At 36.9% G+C, this 22500-nt stretch overlaps 1 protein-coding gene across 12 annotated transcripts in view; it reads left to right on the forward strand.

The window, feature by feature from the left end:
* The first annotated feature begins 3481 nt into the window (after positions 1–3481).
* Positions 3482–22500, forward strand: part of INSIG2 (insulin induced gene 2) — a 29616-nt gene continuing 10597 nt past the window's right edge. The window contains exons 1-7 of one of the 12 annotated variants that reach the window (XM_057505680.1): positions 3570–3695; positions 5717–6004; positions 7231–7313; positions 9868–10262; positions 16333–16457; positions 18314–18480; positions 18658–18757. In XM_057505680.1, the coding sequence (XP_057361663.1) occupies positions 10019–10262; positions 16333–16457; positions 18314–18480; positions 18658–18757 (636 nt within the window). In that variant the 5' untranslated portion in view covers positions 3570–3695; positions 5717–6004; positions 7231–7313; positions 9868–10018. Of the gene's footprint in view, positions 3696–5446; positions 6005–7230; positions 7314–7342; positions 9258–9867; positions 10263–16332; positions 16458–18313; positions 18481–18657; positions 18758–19833; positions 21573–22500 lie in introns of those variants that run through there. The other 11 variants (XM_057505679.1, XM_057505684.1, XM_036886590.2 and 8 more) reach the window with 11 other exon arrangements.

The following is a 22500-nucleotide window of genomic DNA, read 5'->3' on the forward strand; positions in this document are numbered from 1 at the left end:
AAATATTAGCAAACAAAATTCAAAATACATCAAAAAGATCATCCATCATGATCAAGCAGGATTTATTCCAGGGATGCAAGGATGGTACAACATTTGAAAATCCATCAACATCATCCACCACTTCAACAAAAAGAAGGACAAAAACCACATGACCATCTCCATAGATGCTGAAAAAGCATTCAATGAAATTCAACATCCATTCATGATAAAAACTCTCAACAAAATGGGTATAGAGGGCAAGTATGTCAACATAATAATGGCCATATATGACAAACCCACAGCCAACATTATACTTAGCAGTGAGAAGCTGAAAGCTTTTCCTTTAAGATCGGAAACAAGACAAGGATGCCCACTCTCCCCACTTTTATTCAACATAGTTCTGGAGGTTCTAGCCATGGCTATCAGAAAACACAAAGAAATAAAAGGCATCCAGATTGGCAAGGAAGAAGTTAAACTGTCCCTGTTTGCAGATGACATGATATTGTACATAAAAAACCCTAAAGAATCCACTCCAAAACTACTAGATCTAATATCTGAATTCAGCAAAGTTGCAGAAATACACAGAAATCTGTGGCATTCCTATATACTAATGATGAACTAGCAGAAAGAGAAATCAGGAAAACAATTGCATTCACAATTGCATCAAAAAAGAATAAAGTAGCTAGAAATAAACCTAACCAAGGAAGTGAAAGACCTATACTCTGAAAACTACAAGACATTCATGAGGGAAATTAAAGAAGATACAGATAAATGCAAACACATCCTGTGCTCATGGATAGGAAGAATTAATATTGTCAAAATGGCCATCCTGCCTAAAGCAATCCCTATCAAAATACCAATGGTATTCTTCAATAAACTAGAGCAAATAGTTCTAAAATTCTTATGGAACCTAAAAATACCCCAAATAGCCAAAGCAATCCTCAGAAAGAAGAATAAAGCTGGGGGGATTACGCTCCCCAACTTCAAACTCTACTACAAAGCCACTAATCAAGGCAATTTGGTCCTGGCATAAGAACAGACCCACAGACCAATGGAACAGACAAGAGAGTCCAGATATAAACCCAACCATATATGGTCAATTAATATATCCTAAAGGAGACATGGATATACAGTGGGGAAATAACAGCCTCTTCAACAACTAGTGCTGGCAAAACTGGACAGCTACATGCAAGGGAATGAAACTGGATTATTGTCTAACCCCATACACAAAAGTAAATTCAAAATGAATCAAAGACCTGAATGTAAGTCATGAAACCATAAAACTCTTAGCAGAAAATATAGGCAAAAATCTGTTGAATATAAACATGAGCAATTTTTTCCTGTACGCATCTCCTCGGGCAAAGGAAACACAATAAAAATGAACAAATGGGACTAGATCATGCTAAAAAGCTTCTGTACAGCAAAGGACACCATCAACAGAACAAAAAGGCATCCTACACTATGGGAGAATGGGAGAATGTATTTGTAAATGACATATCTGACAAGAGGTTAACATCCAAAATATATAAAGAACTCACATGCCTCAATACCCAAAAAGCAAATAACCCTATTAAAAAATGGGCAGAGGATATGAACAGACACTTATCCAAAGAGAAATTCAGATGGCCAACAGGCACATGAAAAGATGCTCCACTCCACATCACTAATTATCAGGGAAATGCATATTGAAAGCACAATGAGATATCACCTCACACCAGTTAGGATGGCCAACATAGAAAAGAGTAGGAACAACAAATGCTGGCAAGGATGCAGAAAAAGGGGAACCCTCCTACACTGTTGGTGGGAATGTAAACTTGTTCAACCATTGTGGAAAGCAGTATGGAGGTTCCTCAAAAAACTAAAAATAGAAATACCATTTGACCCAGGAATTCCACTTCTAGAAATTTACCCTAAGAAAACAGGATCCCAGTTTCAAAAAGACATATGCACCCCTATGTTTATCGCAGCACTATTTACAATAGCCAAGAAATGGAAGCAACCTAAGTGTCTGGCAGTAGATGAATGGATAAAGAAGAGGTGGTACATATATTCAATGGAATATTATTCAGCCATAAGAAGAAAACAAATCCTACCATTCACAATAACACGGATGGAGCTAGAGGGTATTATGCTGTGAAATAAGCCAGGCAGAGAAAGACAAGTACCAAATGATTTCACTCATCTGTGGAGCATAAGAACGAAGCAAAAACTGAAGGAACAAAACAGCAGCAGACTCACAGAACCCAAGAATGAACTAACAGTTGCCAAAGGGAAAGGGACTGGGGAGGGTGTGTGGGAGGGGAGGGATAAGGGGAATAAGGGACGTTACGATTAGCACAAATAACGTGGGATGGGGGGTACAGGAAAGGCAGTATAGCACAGAGAAGACAAGTAGTGATTCTATAGCATCTTACTATGCTGGTGGACAGTGACTGTAATGGGGTATGTGATGGGGACTTGATAATGGGGGAATCTAGTAACCACAATGTTGTTCATGTGATTGTATATTAATGATACCAAAAAAAAAGCAATGTTAATAATCTGATGAGGTCCATGAGGGAATTCAAAAACAATAAAAGCTCTTAGCAGAAAACAAAAAAATCCATCTCATTGTTTACCAGTTAGAAGTTTTTTCGTAAAAAAAAAAAAAAAAGTAGTTTCACTGCCACTCCTCTACAAAGTTCTTAAGCAATTACTCTTGGCCTAAACTTAATCTAAAATTCTTCTCACATTTTCTACCACAAAAAAAAGAAAATTACAAACCAATAACACTAATGAACATAGATGCAAAAATATTCAACAAAATATTAGCAAACAAAATTCAAAATACATCAAAAAGTTCCTCTTCCCGAGGGCAATCTCCTCGTCAGGCCACATTCATATTATAGAACTACCTCTGGACCAATAAGGGATTATTAGGCTCTTGTTTCTACTTTGCTCTAAACCTCTCAAGCTCTTCCTAAGAAAACAACTGTCTCCAAATTGTTAGTTGGTTAACTCGCGTAACGTTTACTGATGAAAAGTTCATAAAATGCTGTGGGATGGAGAAGACAGAAATATAAATTACGCTCTCATAATTCAGTAAGGAAGGAAAAGGTAAAAAAGTAGTCAGGCAAAAGCACAGTACTGACAGCCAGGGGTCCTTGGCGGGATAAATAAGTGGCCTGCGCCCTGGAGCCTTCAACGCGCCCCTGCGCAGACGGACACAACGAGCGCCGCGCCTCCCAGAGTGTGCGTGAGTCAGCGCACGGTTCCCCTACACCGCTTGCAGGGTCTGGGCACTCGTCACAACCCACGAGTGCCTGGTCAGCAAACAACAGCTGATCTGGCCACCTCCTACTACCTCGACACTCCGCGCCTACAGTCAGCATCTAAGGCCACGGAGACCGGAAGTCCTTTTGCCCCGTCTCGTGCGCCTAACAACTAGTGCCGGTGGGAACCGGAAGCTTCTCTGCCCCGATCGCCGGAGCGCGTTCGCGTCGGCAGCGCAGGCGCAGTGGAGCTTGGGAGGAGCTGTGGAAGGGGAGGAGGAAGAGGCGGGAGGCGGGAGGCGGGAGGCGGGGGCCGGTCCCAGAAGATGGCGGAGGTGGGGGTGAGTTGGGGGTTCCCTCGGCAAAGCACGGGTGACTTGGTGCAGAGGGAAGCGGCCTGACGAGGAGATTGCCCTCGGGAAGAGGAACTGCTTGTGTTTTGCGGCTTGGGAATCCTGTTCGCAGGTGCGGGTAGCCAGGACTATAGATGGGGCCTGAAGGGCGAGGGCGCTCCCCTTTGCTAGGAAGGGTCAACGAGGTCCTGAAGGGGACATCAGGGTTCGGGAGAGGTCGTAGGAGTGGCCGAGGCTATCCGGCCCGTGGAAGAGTGTCCGAGCCGAGAGAAGGCTGGAGGACTGCGGGAGGGGTGACCCCCGAGATCTGATGGGGCTGGAGGTTGGCGGGCTGTCAAGCATAGAGCTGTCAGGACTTGAGATGTTTGTAGCTGGAGAGACTCAGGTTTGGGAGGGAGATGGATTCAAAAAGGTAGTTATTGTAATAAGTTTAGAATCCTCACAAAGGTATGTTGACATTAGGTGAGGAGTGGTACTTTCGGCATATTGGATTGGAATTGGAAGCCTTAGATGTGTGGATAAAGTTAAAGAGAACTCTAGCCAGGACCAGAAGTCGGTTGGTGATAGATAGTTCCTGGGTTTTTAGGGTCAGTGAGAGTTGGTAATCTGGAAAAAGAAAGCAGTGTGGATGCGGCAGGCTGAAGGGTGCTAAACTTAAGTGATAATGACCCATGTTTAGTTAGTGTTGGGAAAAAAAGTTATTAAAGTATGGTGTTAGCTAGATAGTCTAGGAAAATATACCACGAAGAGCTCTCTATTTTGTAAGATTGCTGAGGAGATGCTTTAAGAAGGAATGGTAAACTTGGCAGCTGGGCCACTGAAACTGGCCTGGATCAGTACTGCACTGGAGCTGAGGATTGCTGGGGAAGACATGCCCCAGTCCTGGGTGCAGGGAGACTGAAGGCAGCCAAGCAGTGGCTAAAGTGTGTTTTTCAACTTTGGGTTTGGTCCTGATAGTGAACGACTGAGTGAAAATGAATGAAGGGATACCTCACTCCTAGGGCTTCAAAGAAAAAAATGATCCGTGTGCTCTTCCTATTTTCCCCCTTTCATTCTTTATTTGGACATTGTGTTGAGTGGTATGTTTTTGCCATAGTTCTCAGTACATATATGCTCTAAAGTGGCCAAGCAGTGAATCATGTACATTTGGGAAAAAGATGGATTCTTTTAAAACTGACAGCTGTTGCATTTATTATGGTCTGGTCAACTGAAAAGTAAAGGGTGAAATGCAGTTTAGTTGATCAGAAAATTATTCCCAAGTGATAGAGTAACCTTTTGAGACTGAGATTTGCATTTAAAACTAGTAACAGGAGGTAAATAAATGCTGCTTGCTTAATGGTTTCTGTGTTTGGGTTTTTATGTTGAGAGGAGAGATGAGTTGTAGTATATTCAAGGCAAATATGTTTTTCTTTCAAGAAGTCTTTAGTGTTCATAGCCTGTGTTTCAAATTTATGTGCTTTTATTTAAGGAGAGTTAAACTTCGGCATTGATTTAAATGTGTTTTTCCTAAGATTAATGCTTATTCTATTTTGAGAATGCCACTCTAATTAAGAGAGCATATGACAAAAAATATGTCAGGTAGTAATTTAATTTTATTAATATTTAGTAGCCTATCTGATCTAAGTGCCTGAAAAGACAGGGTAATCTGAGGGAGCAAAATACTTCTGTGACTGCTAATCACTGGAAGATGAATGATCTTGTTTGTTTTTAGAGGGTGTTGCATTTGTTAAAATACAACTGGTTCTTAAGGTTCTAGGAGATTTTTTTGTTGTTTTCAAATGCCTATTGCCTGAAAGTTGTTTTTAGTGGCAGACACAAAGCCCAGAATCACTTATTAATCTAAAAGTAATAATAGCATCCCACTAACAGGCAGTCAGATGCCAGGAATAATGTTTTTCCAGTTTTGAACATTTGTTATTGATCTATCCAAATTATTTGAATGATTTTTTCTTTTTGTTCTGTAACATATTTATAGGTCAGAGCTCAAGGAAGAAATTTTCATTGACTGGAAGTTTTTTCTTTACCAGTTTTTAAAAAACATTATTTTGGTCTTAAAAGTACCAATGGTATCAACATGACTTTAAAAACTGTTTCTTGTATGGCACTTAAATTTTTTTTGTATGGTGCTTGTAGATGGAGCAACGTGGTGAAAGGGAAAGAACCATATGTTGTAACAATGCTATGATCACAGAAGATTACTTAACCTATTTCATTATATAAAATGGGAACCAAAACACCTGCCTACTCACCAGGATTATTATTGAGGATCTATTGAGATACTTTCCTTTAAATGGTATCTTCATAATGGAGACTTCTTCCCTGATCAGCAAATTATTTCTCCAGTAATCTAAATTTTTCAAAGAGATTTTAAAAAATTTTGAAGAATCAAAGTTATCACAGATGTAAGAGTCCTAACTAAAGGTATGAGTACACTTTGTTTTAGAAAATAATATCAATACATAATAAGAACACTCAACTTTAAAATAAATTAGGAATGCTTATTCCAGGAGCTTTTACTTTAAAATAACTCACTCCCCTAATGTGTGACTAATATAAACATGATTTTTTAGGAACTTAATCATTACATGGTAGGGAGTGAATGGTCTTGTGGAATTTCTACCCCTTGGGATGAGTCTGCTCATTTTCAGGAGTTCGGTTAACCTTTGTGGTAGGAGATCTTATAGTATACAATATCTCGTTGCTTCACTTGACCACTTTAGGTCTCATTCACTTTGCCATTAAAATAAGAGAATTGTTAGATTGCTGATTCTTAACTTGTTTTGAATCATGGGCTTTTTGAGTCCTTGATGTAAACTGTGGAACTCTGTTTCCAGAAAAATACACATATGTACAACTTCTTTGATCTTGTTTAGCATCAGATTCACATACCCCCTGGAACAGTTGATTTCCCAATTCCCTTTATTTTCTTAAGTTTTAGGATACTCTGATTCTAAACCATTTTAACTTGTATTTTTTTCTCCAGTAATTATATACTATTGTATTATTTTATAGTAACAAAATTAGTTTTTTGTAATTTTAAAATACTGTTTTTAAAAAAGTCTCATTGAAGTAAACATCAAATGAGTGTTGTATTATTTTTAAAGAAAACTTCTGGGGTGAAGTAGGAAACTATAAACATGCACTTCCAGGAAAGGTTGAATAAACAGCTGTGGCTGAGTAACATAACTAAACAGTTTAGAAAGTGTCTAACAGCCTTGAAATAGAATGAATAAGTGTCTGTAGCTATCAGTGGCTTTCTTTGGGAGGGCATTGCCTCTCTGAGGGCATTGGAATATGGAGGGATATTTTTGGTGGTCTCAAATGGGGAAGGGGTATGTGCTGGCATTTAGTGGGCACAAGCCAGAAGTGCTAAATGTTTTGCAGTGCTTAGGGAAGTTCCACGCCACACAGATTGCCCTGCCTAAAGTGCCAGCACCCTCTTGACAAACACTGGTGAGTGAGTGTGAGATGGGGCCTAGCACACTGAAACAGCTTTTTAAAACTGAAGTTATTTTGCATTTTGAAAACATTCAGCATGAAATACCCTTTGCCATTAATTTCCTTTTAGAAAAAATTGAAACAAACAAATGATGTGCTGGAACAATTTGGGTTACTTAAATGTATATATACTCTCTGTCCTCTAATAGCTGTTTTAACAGAAGGGGGGGTGGCTGCTGTGTCTACTGGAAATTTGGGAAGTGAAGAGTCAACAGCTGACCACATACAGTATGTAAGTTGGCCAAATGATCCTTTTTTAAAAAAACATCTTTTTATACCTTGTTCTAGGACTTCTAGAGAAAATTTCCAGGTGTTTGTATATTTATTCTCATGGCCTTTGCGCTATTGTATAGTTGCCTACTTATATTGACATTAGTACCTTGAGAATATTCAGTTGAGATTCTTCTCCAAGTCTACCCATCTTATCCATAACCAAATACCCTTCGGCACTCCCATGTGCCAAAAAGGAAGCCTGAGGAGTTGGGCTGAATGGGGCTGAAGGTGTAGAGGGATGACCATGGGTGTTGGAATCAGTCAGAGCTAAGGTAAAATGCCAGTTCTAATACTGCATGTCATGTGACCTCAAGCAGTTTGCTAAATCTCTTTGACTTAGTAGCTTCATTTTTAAAATGAGAATGATAACACTTACCTTTAGGATTATTTTGAAGATTAGAGCTACTCTTTGGCTTGGAGTAGTCGCTCCCTAAGTGGGTACTATATCAATAGTCATGATGATGATGATGATAACAATTCTGTAACTACTGAACACCTTGTTAAAAGTGGCCAGAACACATGATATGCTAATGTGCTGGATACCGCAGTAAGGAATAGTTTACAAGACTAGGTCCGGAGGAGTGTTTTCTAAGGCATTTTCAGATGCTATTCAGAATATATTTTTGTAAGAACCCCCTGTAATGTGTACTATTTTCTCTAGTTCTCTTAAGCTGTAGAGCTCAATTGTACAGTTGACTAAGTAGGTTGTAAGGACTAACTTGAAGACAGAATTACCCCTCTGTGTTGGGCACAGAGCTTTGGGTGTGGCAGAGGCTCAGTGAAAAAATATGTTGTCTGTCACATGAAACTGATAGGCTGTGAAGGTTACAAGTACTTTGAAATATTCTCATTTTCATATTGATTATTTCTAACATTAGCTCACATATACCCCCATTTATACATGAATTTAGTTCCAAATATTAATTTGTAAGGTAGTTTGAAACTTAGAAACTCAGAGGAAATCTATTTTTAATGATGATCAAGTGCTAGGTTTGCCTTTCAAAAGGCCTGCTTAACCTTGTATAGTTTGATTCAAAATGTTAACCCAATTTAATTAAAGAAATATGAATATGTAAAGTGCCCACTGTAGGCTAGGGAAGCACCTTTCTGGGTATGCACAGTGTAGACTTGGTAGTGAATAAGACCTATATAAAAAGTTTATATATAGTCCAAATATGAATTATATTTAAATTTTTATGAAGTTTAAAATAAACTACTTTGAGATTCAAAGGAAATACCATTTATGTACTGACACATGATGATGCTCAAGATATATTATTGCTGAGTGAGATAAAAGTAAGTTATAAAAATACCTGTATAGTATTTTCCTATTTAAAAAATTTTTAGAAAACATGTAACAGTTTGGGAGGCTGAACATTATGGTGAGAATAAGGACTTGGAGCCAGACTGCATAGATTTGACCCAGCTTGGCCTCTTACTAGAGGTGTAAACTTTGTTAAGCTACTTAACATTTCTTTGCTTTTTGCCTCACCTATGAAATAGACATAACCACACTTACTTTTAGGTTTATTGTGGTAATTACATGTGTTCCCATACATTGGATGGCTATAGCAGCTCATAAAAATACTTAAATGTTATTGGTCTTAGACACACGGAAAAGAAAGATCTCTTTGGTTAGAGGAGTGAACAAATACCAAGACTGACTATACCAGCACATTTCTAGGTTGTAGGAGTCAGAAACCTGCAGATAAAACTCCTTAGAATCTAGCCATTAGGTTATCTTCATTTTCTTGACTGCCTGTCTTCTGCTTCCTACTGTAGCTTTCTCACAATGGTTCCCATGATTGCAACAATGGCAGACTGGGTCCAGGAGGGGTGGGACACAGGGCTGGTTCTGGTGAGAGCAGGTCCGGTCTGCTTTCTGTACTTGGTGTATATGTAGGTGAGTGGCTGGTGGCCTGTTTTTTGTAAGACGCTTTTGTGCAGTAATTCAAATATATAAGCATTAAACATTAAAGCAGGTCATTTTGTTCCCCTACGGAGGTCGTCCTCATGAGCAAGTCATGTTTTATTGTGAAGAGTACATTTCAGTCAGAATATGTTGATTTTCTGCCAAGTGTAAGTTACTTATTCTGTAAAGTATGAAGATTTCTGCCAAATCTCCTTGTGCACCTGTTGTAACTCATGGACTTGGAGATTTAGGTAGAGAGCGAAACCTGAATTTTGATCTTTCAGATTCAGTGCAGGTGTCTCAGATAACCTGTTCGGCTTTTCTCTGAGGTGGAGCAAGCTGTTTTTATGATTATTCTAACCTTTTGTCTTTTAGTCCCTTATTCTGTCCTGGCAGATATTTAAGAGTAGTATATTTTATTTTTCAATACATTAGGCATGTAAAAATGCCTTTTAAGTTACTTATTCAGTAAATAACTGATTTAAATAAATATATAAGCTTGTCATTTAATTTTTGTCCTTTTAAATTAATTTGAATTGAAATCAGAAAAATTATGTATTTATTAGCTAAACATTGATTTCTTTTTTCCTATCTCTTGCAGGATTTCTGGTAGATCCTATTTTAGGATGAGATGTGGTACTGTTGAAATGCCAGTCTGCTTTGATTCACAGATAGTTGGCTTTTCAGCTGGGAAGCCTTTTTTTCTTCTTTCTTTTCTTTTTTATTTGCCAGCTTACTGAACTTATGAAACCATGGCAGAAGGAGAGACAGAGTCACCTGGGCCCAAAAAGCATGGCCCCTATATTTCATCTGTCACTAGCCAGAGTGTGAACTTGATGATTCGAGGAGTAGTGCTGTTTTTTATTGGAGTATTTCTTGCATTAGTGTTAAATTTACTTCAGATTCAGAGAAATGTGACCCTCTTCCCACCAGATGTGATCGCCAGCATTTTCTCTTCAGCATGGTGGGTCCCCCCATGCTGTGGCACCGCTTCAGGTACGTGTAGGTTCTTTCTGTAATGCTTAAGAAGGAAATACTGTAAATGAGTGTGGATGTTGTCTGAATAGTACTTTAAAAAAGCCCAGCTATATTGAGGTATAATTTAAATATAATACAATGGACTTGTTTTCAATGAACAGTTCAGTGTGTTTAGACAAATGCATACGGTCCACTGCACCGTCCAGTGGTGGCACTTGCCCTTCACCTGCAGTTCTCCTCTGTTCTTCTGCAGCCCGCTCCCCACCCTCAGCCTCAGGCCACCACTGATCTTTCTGTCATTACATTATTTTTGCCTGTTCTAGATTACAATATAAGTGGAAGTATAGAGTAGCTGCTCTTTTGTATCTGATTTCTATCTGGCCTATGAACTTTAAAAATTTAATCCTTTAATAGCAACCCTAAGTCCCTTAGGGATGAGGCTTACAACCTCTTAAGTTTGTCCTTTCTTCAACCCATTTCATATAAGTCTGATTTTAAGTTATTTTGATGATGATCATCATCATTGTTTGACTTTAAGGGTTTGATATGTGTTATAGTCTTATTTTTGAAGTAAATTAAAGTTGAAGGATAGAATAGTTTTATTCAAGTTTAAAAAGCTTCATTTTATTTTTAAAATTTTTTTGTACATGCTTTTTTCCTTGGTATCTTGTTTTTAGGTGAACCTTAGGAATGATAAATACAGAAACAGATGAATAAAGTAAATTCTCTTTGCTTAAAATCATTATCCTGTTAGCTACTTTAGATCTTTTTTGGTGAACAGTGTGTAATGGATCAAGTGGAGCATTTCAGAATGCCTCATTGATGCTGAGCTTCCATGATGGATAGCTCTTTAACTTTTTCTAATCATTGAGACCAATAGATACAATAAAGTAATAGAAGGAAGCCATAATTATGTAGCAAAAAACAATTCTGACTGAGGGAGAAAATCGCTTTTCAGAATGTCCATTTGGTGTCTCATATAATATAATGTAGATCCTTCTTAACTTACATCCTAGAGTTGGAGGTTGAAGGGTGAGGAATTGTGAGATGTTTTGGAATGACCTTGTGACACCTACTGGACAATTACATCATCCCATTGCATGAATGAAAGGGCATGTTGTAAGGTTTTGGTGTGGTTTATATATTGTTGTCTCTATTACAGTATTCTCACTGAAAGAAAAAGAGCACAGGTGAAGTGGTACAAAGAGAAGAAAACATAAATTACTTTTTATCATTCTCTGTTGTATCTATTAGTCCTCATGTATTTTCCTTTCCTTCATTTAAATTCAAAAGAGAAAAATAGAGTTTTCCTGACATCTTTCTCTAGTTCTTTGTTTAGTTTTTCCTATGGTATAGCTGCTACATGGCTACTAATTGAGCTTTTTGGGGGTCCGGAGAACATGTCTTTGCAGGATAGACACAAGGAAGGCCAGGGGAGGGAGCTATTACTTATTGAATGTCTAGACACATTCCTTAACCCCAGGGATCTAGGACAAATTTAGGAGTGAGATGTTTGGCATTGTGCCTCTTTTGTGGGGATTAGAAAACTGAGATGAAGATCCAGAGTCCCAGAGCCAGTGAGGGTGCAGGTAGGTCCAGTATCACATGCTGGGGAAGAGGGAAGAGGAGCTGCTCACACGGTCCTCTACTCAGGCTGCCTCTTTTGAAACCTGAAGACTAAGTGTCAGGCTTAGGTGGATACACTGGTGTGTGTTGCACTTTCTGGACTGAGGCAGGAGAACTTAACTGAGGTTTCATTGTTACCTCCATTTTGGAGATGAACTGGCTGCATCTGTCTCTCATGTGGGCACTTCTGCCACAAACTCCTATTTAGGAAGGAAAAGTCCAGATGTTAATACTGTATCTCTGTCACTTTGTCCCTGCTTACTTTCCTTACCTCAACCACTAGATTTGTCACCGTCACAAATTTAATCTTAAACCTTTTCATTTGGGGGAGTTGTATTTACATTTCTTAAGTGTTTCTTCCAAAAGCAATGCTTTCCATGAGGTACAGGGCAAGCGAAAGTCGAGGCATAAGGAAATCTAGATTCCAGTTAACTCTGCTACTGATATTGTTGGGTAGGTCACTGTGTTTAGTACTTGAAGGTGAAGATACCAGATTTGTGAAAGTTGCCAAAGGTGAAAAATGGATTCTTGTGTAATTGCTGCAGTGCACCCCTCCCTTCCCCCAGTTTCAAGGAAAATGTCAAGGACAAGACAAAGTAAATGTTACAAGACACTTGGAGTGCACAGCTTTGCATGTAGGGTAGAATGTATGTTTTTATTTATGTATGTTGGTATACATTTTCAAAGTGCGTTAGGCTCTTAACCATCTTAAGTCAGAAAAACTGATAATTGTCCTTTGATTATCCTGTCTGACTAATATTCATAGATTGAGCAGCTACCCTCAGAAGGTCTCTAGAATCACCACTTTCTGCATGTAAACAGAGCGGCCCTTGGTTATTTGCTACCCTCTCTGTGACACACAGTGCTGGAAAATTTGCTAGTGGTGCTTCTGGAGGGGCAACTTAGTAGAGAACTCTGGTAAATTTCTTTTGATTTAATTTTCCTTTTCTTAGTTCCCTATTTTTAGTTTAATTAATGGCTGGTGTTTCAAGCTGATTAGCTTCTTTATGTGTTCAGTGCATTACAATTGGAGTCAGAAACTCCTTGAATGTTATTGAGAGCCACAAAGGAATCTTTCTAAAGAATAAATAGGAGAAAAAAGACAACTATCATTGTGTGGGTAAAATAACTAGAGAAGTTGACTCAAAAATCACAACTAACCAGATTATGTCCATACCTAAGAAATTAATGTCTAATTTAAAGAGAACAAACAAATCTTTCCTGTTTAGCCATGCAGTCAGTTAGACAATTCCTGGAGAGCCTTGCAAGATTCCTTCCTCTCTCACCTCCCTCATCCGGTTTCCAAGTTTAAATCTTTCTTCTGTCTCTTTCTTGGTCCAGGCCCTCAACCATTCTGCTTGCAGTTTTCAGTCTTTTCTTTTCCTGCCTCTGATTTTGTACCAACTCCCACTGTAGCCATTCTAGCCTGTCTCCCCTGTCATGTGTTATACACTCACTGCTGTAAGACTCATTGCTTCTGTCTTTGGTACAAACACAATGGCATCATTCCCCTGATACCTCTGTGTCTACAGGGTAAATAAAGTCTGTGATATGGTCCTTGCCCACTTTCATTTTATTCAGTCTTTCTGGATCCTGCTGCTCTCTTTTGGTCTATAAAGTTTACAGCTTCTAGGAAATACAAGGTATTTTCCATTGTCCATGCTTTTTTCTCAAGACCTTCCCTTTGATTAGAAGGCTATTTCCACATGACTTACCTGCTCAACACTCCTGTCTCAAGGGGCACCTCTTCTGTGAAGTTTTCCTCATGTGGGAAAAGCATCCTGCTTCCCTCAGCAGTGCCAGAATAAGACTGGGTCCCCACTGGGCCCTGGCAGTGCTATCTCTGACTTCTCACTGTATTTAATTGTTTCTGTGGTCACTGTGGGACTGAGATCATGTCTTACTCTTTTTTCTTTTTGAATTTCTAGTAAATGTCAAGAACTAGACACATTGGGTGCTGAAGTATTTGTTGAATGAAACATTGCCTATCCTGTAGTAGTTTTCATGAAAGTGTATCTCATTCAATGGTTTTGTTTTCTCAGTCCCTTTTCCTTGCAAAATGTTTAGCTTAACTGCTCCTTTTAGTGCCTCACTACATTAAACACACTACCACAGAAAAGTGATGACTTAATATTGATGTTTTACAAATTTCTTTTGTTTTTGGCTTGGTTGGCTATAGCTAGTCACTGGGAAATTGCTTAAATCTATCTCAAGAAATGTGATTTTACATTAGAGAACCATCTGATTATGCAGGTGTGTGTTTGCAAAGGATTTTTACACAGGCATGATTTTAAGAATCTCTTGTTAAAATAAGAAAGTGGAGAAAGAGGAAAGAAGCTCAACATACTTCTGCTGAGCTCTCAGAGTGTAGTCTCCCCATGCTGTAGATACTACTATCAGACTCTGCCATGCCTTTATTTAAAGGAGAGAAAGAAGACATTTAATAGGAAGTGACAAGCTTCCTCGAATTCCCCCTCTTGGTGAGCAACAGAGAACCATGCATACTCAGTGGATTTGATTTTTATTGGCAAATCCCAAGGTTGGCAGCATGGCAGTTTAAATTCCTTTTTGTGTTTTGCTTTCTTCAGTTGTCTCTTCTTTGTGAAGTTGCCATCATATGCATAAAAATATAGTCAATTTTACTTATTTATATCTTTGCCACACACATGTCAGTATTCTCTGTGTGATAACTTTTCACCTATGGCATCAGTGCTGAGGAAAATTGACTTGGAATGCCTGATCTTAGTTCATTTTACTCAGCCACAGGCAAAGGGAGAGGAGAGCAAGTGAGCAAGAGTGAGGAGTGACATGTGAGCTGTTAGGTTCTGACCCCTTAAGAACAAAAAAAAGAGGTAATACTCGTATAGATATATTTCAAGTGTTAGACATGCTAGCTGCTGTTTTAATTTTGTGGAGATCTGGAAATGCTGTCAGTTAATCTCATAGGATTTTAGGGCAGAGTCTTTTAAATAGGAATATCATGTGACACTTTTAAATTTACTAATAGTTGTTGGAGCTCTGCATTGTTGAAATTTATTGTTAATCTCTTGATGGTATGTGAGCCGTCTATACTTAGCAAAAGCCTGATTCTAAAGAGTGCTTTCAGATTTGGATTAGAAAATGTGTACGTGATTGCAGCAGCTCACCTCCGGCTGGAAGAGTTGCCTCCTTTTAATGCTGCTCCATTGATCTGCTAGGCTGTGAGTTTTGATATTAATTAATTTCTCTTTTTCCTTGAAGATTGAATGCATCATTTGTGCGATATAGCTAGCCAATACCAGGCAAAGCAGGGTTTCTGATCCCCAGGCACTTAGATTTGGTACAATCATTTCATGATACATCAGAGGTAGTACTGGACATTTGAAACATGCTTCTCAACTGATGTGACGGTAGTGTCTTTATACTAAATGGCAGCATAACAATTATGTTTTTAAAAAGATTAGCAAATCAAAGCTGCCTAGCTATTTCCTGTTAAATTTAACCTATAAAGAAAGTACATTTTCTTTATATCCTTTTGAAGAATGTTTTCATTCATTAAGTGGTCTTTTTTAAATGACCAGCAGCATTTAAAATCCTCTCCCACTAAATGAACAAAATGTTGAGGTTGGACAAGTTATTTAAGTTAAAAACTGAATATTTTGAGTCTCAATCAGAGAAATTTTACATACAGTTATTCATAACTGATTACATAGTTAGCATTAAAAATGTTCTTTTCAATACTAAGAAATGTACTAAAATTATTTCTTATCTTTTAACAGTGAATTTAAATTTTAACTGAAAATTGACAGTCCTTACAGACTGTTTCTTTCCTTTTTTCCTATTTGTGGAATGAGTCTTACATGTAGATTTGGGCTGCAAGTTTCCCTGTTTTGACAATATGGGCTGGAGTCTCATGAGAAGGCCAGAGTGGGAGGGTCAGGACAGGGCACTAGAGGCAGGAGTCTAAGACAAGCTAGAGGGACGAGGGTAATCTATATGACAGGACAGCCATGGCCATCTGAACATGTGTAGGATGAGCTTGTTGTATATGGTTTATGCTTCTGTCTTTTCTGTAGATTTGCAGTATTTAATAGCATGTTTATCGTTATACGCTTAGAGAGCGCATTGCCTAACTGCCAACTGGTTTGATGGTTTTCAAGTCTCAGAGACACGAGTAGTATAAAAGAAGCATAATTTATCCAGCCCTGTCTGCTAAATTGTGACTAATACACTGAAGTAGTATCTCGTTTGTTATCATTTAGAATGCTGGTATATTCATTTACAGTGCTTTCTTCAGTGGTATTATCCTCACTTTTTTTTGAGTTTGGGGTGGTAAGTTTAAAATACCAGCAACTGATATTAAGTAACTTGAACTTTTTTAAAGAATCTTTCAAATGATTATGGTGTAGTGACTCTTTCAGGTTAAGTTTTGCTAGTATAGCACTGGAGATGACTTCATTTTTTTCTTTCTTTTCCCCCACAGCGGTGATTGGGTTATTATACCCCTGCATTGACAGGCATCTAGGAGAACCACATAAATTTAAAAGAGAGTGGTCCAGTGTAATGCGGTGCGTAGCCGTCTTTGTTGGTATAAATCATGCCAGTGCTGTATCCTTTCTGCTGTAATGAAATGCGTAATAACAAAGCAGCTTCCAACGAACCAAAGGTTAAACAGTCCCTTGCAACTTCACTCTTGTCAAATTGTGATATGCCCACTTAGGCATAAAAAGAATTTGTGCCGTATTGTTAAATCATCACAGTAGCAACTATGCAATTACAGTGTGGGGTGCAGCCTTTCATTTAAATCCCTATTTTTTGATATCACTTAGAAACTTTGCATGTTTAAAGAATTTATGTTTTTCTTAATTGGTTTACTTAATTACTTCCATATAGTTTCCCTATCTCTGGGATTGAAACAGGTACATTTTCAAAGGATTTCTTTCTTCATTTAATTGCCAATAAGGACATGTGGTGGCTTCAGATGCTGGTTTTTTCTTTTGTTTTTAATTTAAAGAACCTATAATTTTTTTTAAAAGCAGTTTTACTGGTTTTAGTCAACACCAGCAAACCACGTAAATGTTCTTAAAGGCAATGTAAGTAGAAATATCTTAGACCTTGGTCATGAAGAACTTACTTTCCTAGGGCAGCTGATGTTGTACCTGTTTACCCTTACACATCTTATTTTACATTGACTCTTGATGAAGTTAATTTATCTAGTAAAGATAGAACTCAGTTAATATCAAATTCCAGTCTACACAGGAATGTTTATTGCTTAGAAAAATCAGAGCTCATAACTTTTTCTTTAGAGTTCCAGGTATCATGTCTGCTAAAAAGTAAGAAAAGCATTTCCAGAAAGCTTACCCATGAACTATAGGTTTTTGCTAAGTCAGGCCTAAACAAGGGCTGACCTTGAAGGAGTGGCCCACAATAGCCCTCAGACTGAGAGGTTAGCTAGCATAGGGGAGGGGGATAAACTGGGTGCTCAAGGAGCTGGAGATGATTTTGTATGCATTTACTGAATTTCTCTCTTCTCTGTGGTTGGCAGCATGGCCACTTAGTTTGGTGAGCTATGTAGTCTCCCCTGGGGAGCTGGATATAGAGCCAAGATGTGGCCTTTGGGACATAGATAATGCCCTTTTAATGATACTTGAAATTAATTCCTTTAGTGTAATCCTCTAGCAAAGAAATGAGAAGATTGAATTTGTAAAGCTTCGTTTTGCCTAGAGATTTTGAAGTAGAAAAGGGCTGTACATTTGTGAATAGATGCTTAAGTAGGTGACAGAAATAAAATATCACTTGAGCAAAGTGTCCTATACCAGAAAGTCTCAGGCACCAAAATAACTTGGCAGGTTGCAAGATAATGTTCACTTCAAGGCTTTATCCTCAACAAATTAAAACTAGAACAGTTGACATAATAGAAAGGGATACTGTGTCCTTGGTACTCTTGTTTCTGAACTGCATTATTATAAAATATGTCTGTCAGTAAATCATATAGAGAATGTAGTGTTCTGTTAAATAGCTGTCAACTCCTCTATTTTCAAGTTCCTGTATGATTCTCAAGTAATTCTGACCCTGTTTGAGAAGTAATATTAGTTTGCTTTTTTACCAAAAGTGTGTTCCTTTAGCAATACCTGTATTCTGAGGCTTCTGGTTATATTTTTAGCAAAAAAAGCATTTCTCAAATAATGAGTCTGATCTTATAATTGGGAATGTATAGCAGTACTAATTTTTTTTTTAAGTAATAGGTTGGTAGGATGTATTAATGATGTATCATGCCCTCTCTTAACTTTAGTAAATATCAGAGACAGTTTTTAATTCTACTGAGTCTCATACGTCATACTAAAAGACTGCACCCTAGAATAAACCATCATTTCCCTCTCAACAGTGATGTCTCTTGTTTTAGAAAACTGAACAGGTGATATTGTTATACATGTTTTAAGATGACTCTTTAACACTGATATCAGAAAGTGGATTTTGATAACAACATACAGTTGTCTCTCACACTGGCTGCACTATCCATTGGACTGTGGTGGACCTTTGATAGATCTAGAAGTGGTTTTGGCCTTGGCGTAGGAATTGCTTTCTTGGCAACCTTGGTCACTCAACTGCTAGTCTATAATGGTGTTTATCAGTAAGTATTCTTTTTGTACTTGTTTGCTAAAATAAGTAAGGAATAACTGAATTGTGAATTGACATTTGTAAATTGGATTAGCCACTTTAATCTACAGTCATTTATTTCCATTATAATTATCTTAATAAGTATCATTGTGCTTACTCTGGGTTTTTTAAAACGTTTTTGTTATTCTAGGTATACATCTCCAGATTTTCTCTATGTTCGTTCTTGGTTACCATGTATATTTTTTGCTGGAGGCATAACAATGGGAAACATTGGCCGACAACTGGCAATGGTAAGCTAATGCTTATTTAATCTATTGTGAGATGTAAGGACCAGTTTTCTCCAAATGACAATCCTTTAAGGGAAAACAATTTGTGAAGATAATATTCTTTGATTTCTCTTTTGCAATTCCATTGAATTAAATCATTTGGAAGAATTTAATCACAAGTGTATTACAAGTTGAAGGAACCACAGGATAGAAAAGCTAAAATGTGCTATGAATAGGGCAATGTGATTTATCCTCCAGTTTTTCTTTTACTGATCTGTAGGATTCTACTCTATCAAAGAGGGATAATTTTAAAAGTGAAAAGAAGCATTACTAATAACTACTTTGCTACAATATATATAAATTAGGACTATCTCTGGCAAGTCAAGATGTTTGATCATTTTAATTAAGAAGGAAAAAGACATGGTTGATAATTCCAGTCACAGATGGGTAGATGGCAGGGATCAGGGGGTGACATTCAGGGGCCACAGCAGGTTTATGAGTAAGTGTTGTCACTTTTACCATCTTAGCCAGCTAGGAAAATCGAATGGTTTATGCTGCTATCATTTTGATAATCTAGTCACCCAATTATCCTAAGCCTTTGGTTTCCTTTATTTTGAATTGTGGGTATACATTTTATAGATATCCTTTTAAAATATTGTTTTGACCAGAAAGCTTTTGCTAACACAATAATTTTTTTTCCTCTCAATTGTAAAGTGATTTTTTTAAAAGTTATCTGAATTCACTAGATCAATCCTGTCCTTAAGTTCATGACCTGTCCTTTCTTGATTTGCCTCATTGAGCACTCAAAGAAACCCATTTTGCTTCCTTTCATAGTCTAGGATTGCTTTTTACTGTTATACTGTTATCATTTGCTTAATGCAAAAACTTCATCTTTTTCTTGATTTTAGGTCTTTTACTTTTAGAATCTGAATTTTCTTCTTCTCTATCATTGTGTCATTTCATCCTAACTAGCTCTCAGGTTCTCTGAGGAATAAGTGGGCATATATTAATAAAATATTAATGTTAATAGCTTTTTAATTTATATAGAAATTATTATGCAAAATTAATTTGCTAACCTTTTAACCTTTTAATTTTTACAGTATGAATGTAAAGTTATTGCAGAAAAATCTCATCAGGAATGAAGATGGCAAAAATATATCTTTTGTACAGAAAAACAAGATGAAAAGGGCATGTAAATGATAGATAGATCAACAAAATTTCAGACTATAAAATTGCCAGGATGCAGTTTTCCCCTTGCTTGGTGTGTATATATATATATACATGCATATACATATGTATATGCATATACATATATATCCACATATATATATATGCATATACATAACCATAAACACACACATTACTGCAATCTGTGATTGCTTCATCTGTAAATCAGTTATAAACCTTTATGTATTTGACTTAACTGTAAAATATATATGCACTGCATTAAAAAACATTGATTAATAGATGCAATTTTAAAATTAATTTTTAAACATACCATATACAGTACTACAATGTTGATGTGCCAAAATATTCTGTTATTCTCATGCAGAGTATAAGAATGCTTTGAACAGTTTGTTTATGAACTTGGTGAAATAAAGTAAGAGGAAAGCCAAAAAAAAAAAAAGTAAATGGAAAGCTAGTATATTCTCTTTTGCTTGCTGTTGTGCCTGTTTGTTTTCTAATCATAGCAGTATGAATTATGGATGCCCTACTATGTGGTTAGTTTCTGTTTTAATGTTGTCTGAGCGAAAGCTTTGGATGTTTTAATTTATGAAGACAATGAATTTCCATAGAACATTTTTAAACCTGCATTCCTGGAGAGAGTCCAAACAGTAATTTTCTGTTTTGACAGACTGTACTTGAGGTAAAGTGATAGGTAGAAGAGGTTATCAGTGTTAAATTGTTTTGAGTCTAAATCTGTAAGACTATCTGTAATTGTAAGTCAGGACCATTAGGGAATTCAAGTGAATAAATATGTTATAGAAATACAATATGACTTCAGTGCCACTAAGTGTTAAGAGATTAACTATCATTTGCAGTACAGTATCTCACTGCTTTTGTACATGGAACACATAAGAAACCCCAAACAGATCAAAATTAAGTTTCTAATTCTCTGAGGTTCTATAAGCTATTGGGTTCCACAAGGCAAACCTTGTTTAGCTGAGCTGGGTCACATGACTGTCAGTGGAGCACCATCTGGGGAATGGATTGCTACATAATCCTGTTTAAGCATGTACTTTCTTTCCAACATGTACTTTGTGCATATCTTTCCAACAACTAGAGCTATTTAAGTATCATTTAAGCATATTCTTAGGTAACTATTTTTTCTTAATTTTTATTTTTGAAATTGATGGCAGTTGTCTAACACATAAGAGTGAATCTGCTGACTTTGGGTATGTGTGAGTTGGTGTGCATGTGTGTTGAATTGTGTGAAAGAATGTATATGTGTATATGTATATGTATGTGCCCGTGCTTTCTTAATACATCAACTAGATATTTAAAAAAATTTTTGGTTTTAAAGCCACTGCTGTCAGACTGAGATCTTGTATGCCAAACTTCAATCTTCTTTTACATTTTAAGGCCAAAAGTGTGAAAATCCTAAGAGGATTTCATATTGAATATATGTACACAATCAACTATAATGGTGGTAAACATACTACCATAATTTATTATTCTATCTTCCAGATATTGTTATTCATTTAGGACAAATAGGGTATATTTTTAGAACCAAATTTGTAGGCACTGTAAATCTTTGGTAAGTTAAAAAGTATATGATATGTTTACTTGAAAATAGCTGTTAAAAGCAAGATGTATTAAATATACAATTATCATCTTGGTTATGAGTCTTTTCTCTTCCTTGTGGTAAATCTTAGATGAAAGTACTGAGGATTAATTTTTAAAAGTTAATATGTATGGTTGAATTCATTAAGAAATAATGAAAGGAAACTAAGTTTAGTAAACAGGTATTGAATGATTGTCATTTTGGAGTTCTTAAATTGTTTTTGGATCATGTAGGAAACAAAAAAAGGTATTTATGGCAAAATGTAGAACTTCTGATTTTTTAATAAGTTGTGTAAAGTTATTCTGTCTGTTTGCAATGAAAGGAAGTGATAAACATCTTTTAACATAGCTGTATTGTCAGTGTTTCTTTGCATTTACTATTTAAAGTTACAGAAATTGAACAGTTGAAAACTGAGACTAAATTCTACAAAGCACAAGAAAACAAAATTTTAACTGGGCAGAACCCTGTGAACACATCTGTTGGAAAGTGTATTTGTTGGCACTGAACTATTTTACCTTCATTAAGGTCACTGGAACCTCTCAGTGGTACATGCATTTATATATCTTATATTTTCAAGATGGAATCCAGACTTGGTCAATATCATTAAATACCTCTCTAATCTTTGTAGCTTACTTACCTACAAATGAAGTCTATTCTTTGTAAGGTAAATTAATGTGAATAGTAGAGTCCTGGCTTTGTGTGTCTGAGAAAGTCTGTTTCATTTTTGAAACTGAACCTTAAAAATTCTAGATTCAGTTTCCCCCTACTGCCATCACTTTGAAGATTTTTAACTCATTGTTTTCTGTCACCTAATCTTGAAGAGGACAAGTCTGCTATTCATGTAATTTCCTTTGCAGACTGTCTTTTCTCTCCCGGAACTTTTACATGATTTTCTCTTTATCCTTAAAGTTATTTGGTTTCACTTTGATGTGTTTAGTGTTAGATTTGTTTTTATTTTTCTTGCTTGGTATTCACTTTCAGT

The sequence above is a fragment of the Manis pentadactyla genome, chromosome 8 (assembly GCF_030020395.1).
Source record: "Manis pentadactyla isolate mManPen7 chromosome 8, mManPen7.hap1, whole genome shotgun sequence".
Lineage (NCBI taxonomy): Eukaryota > Metazoa > Chordata > Mammalia > Pholidota > Manidae > Manis > Manis pentadactyla.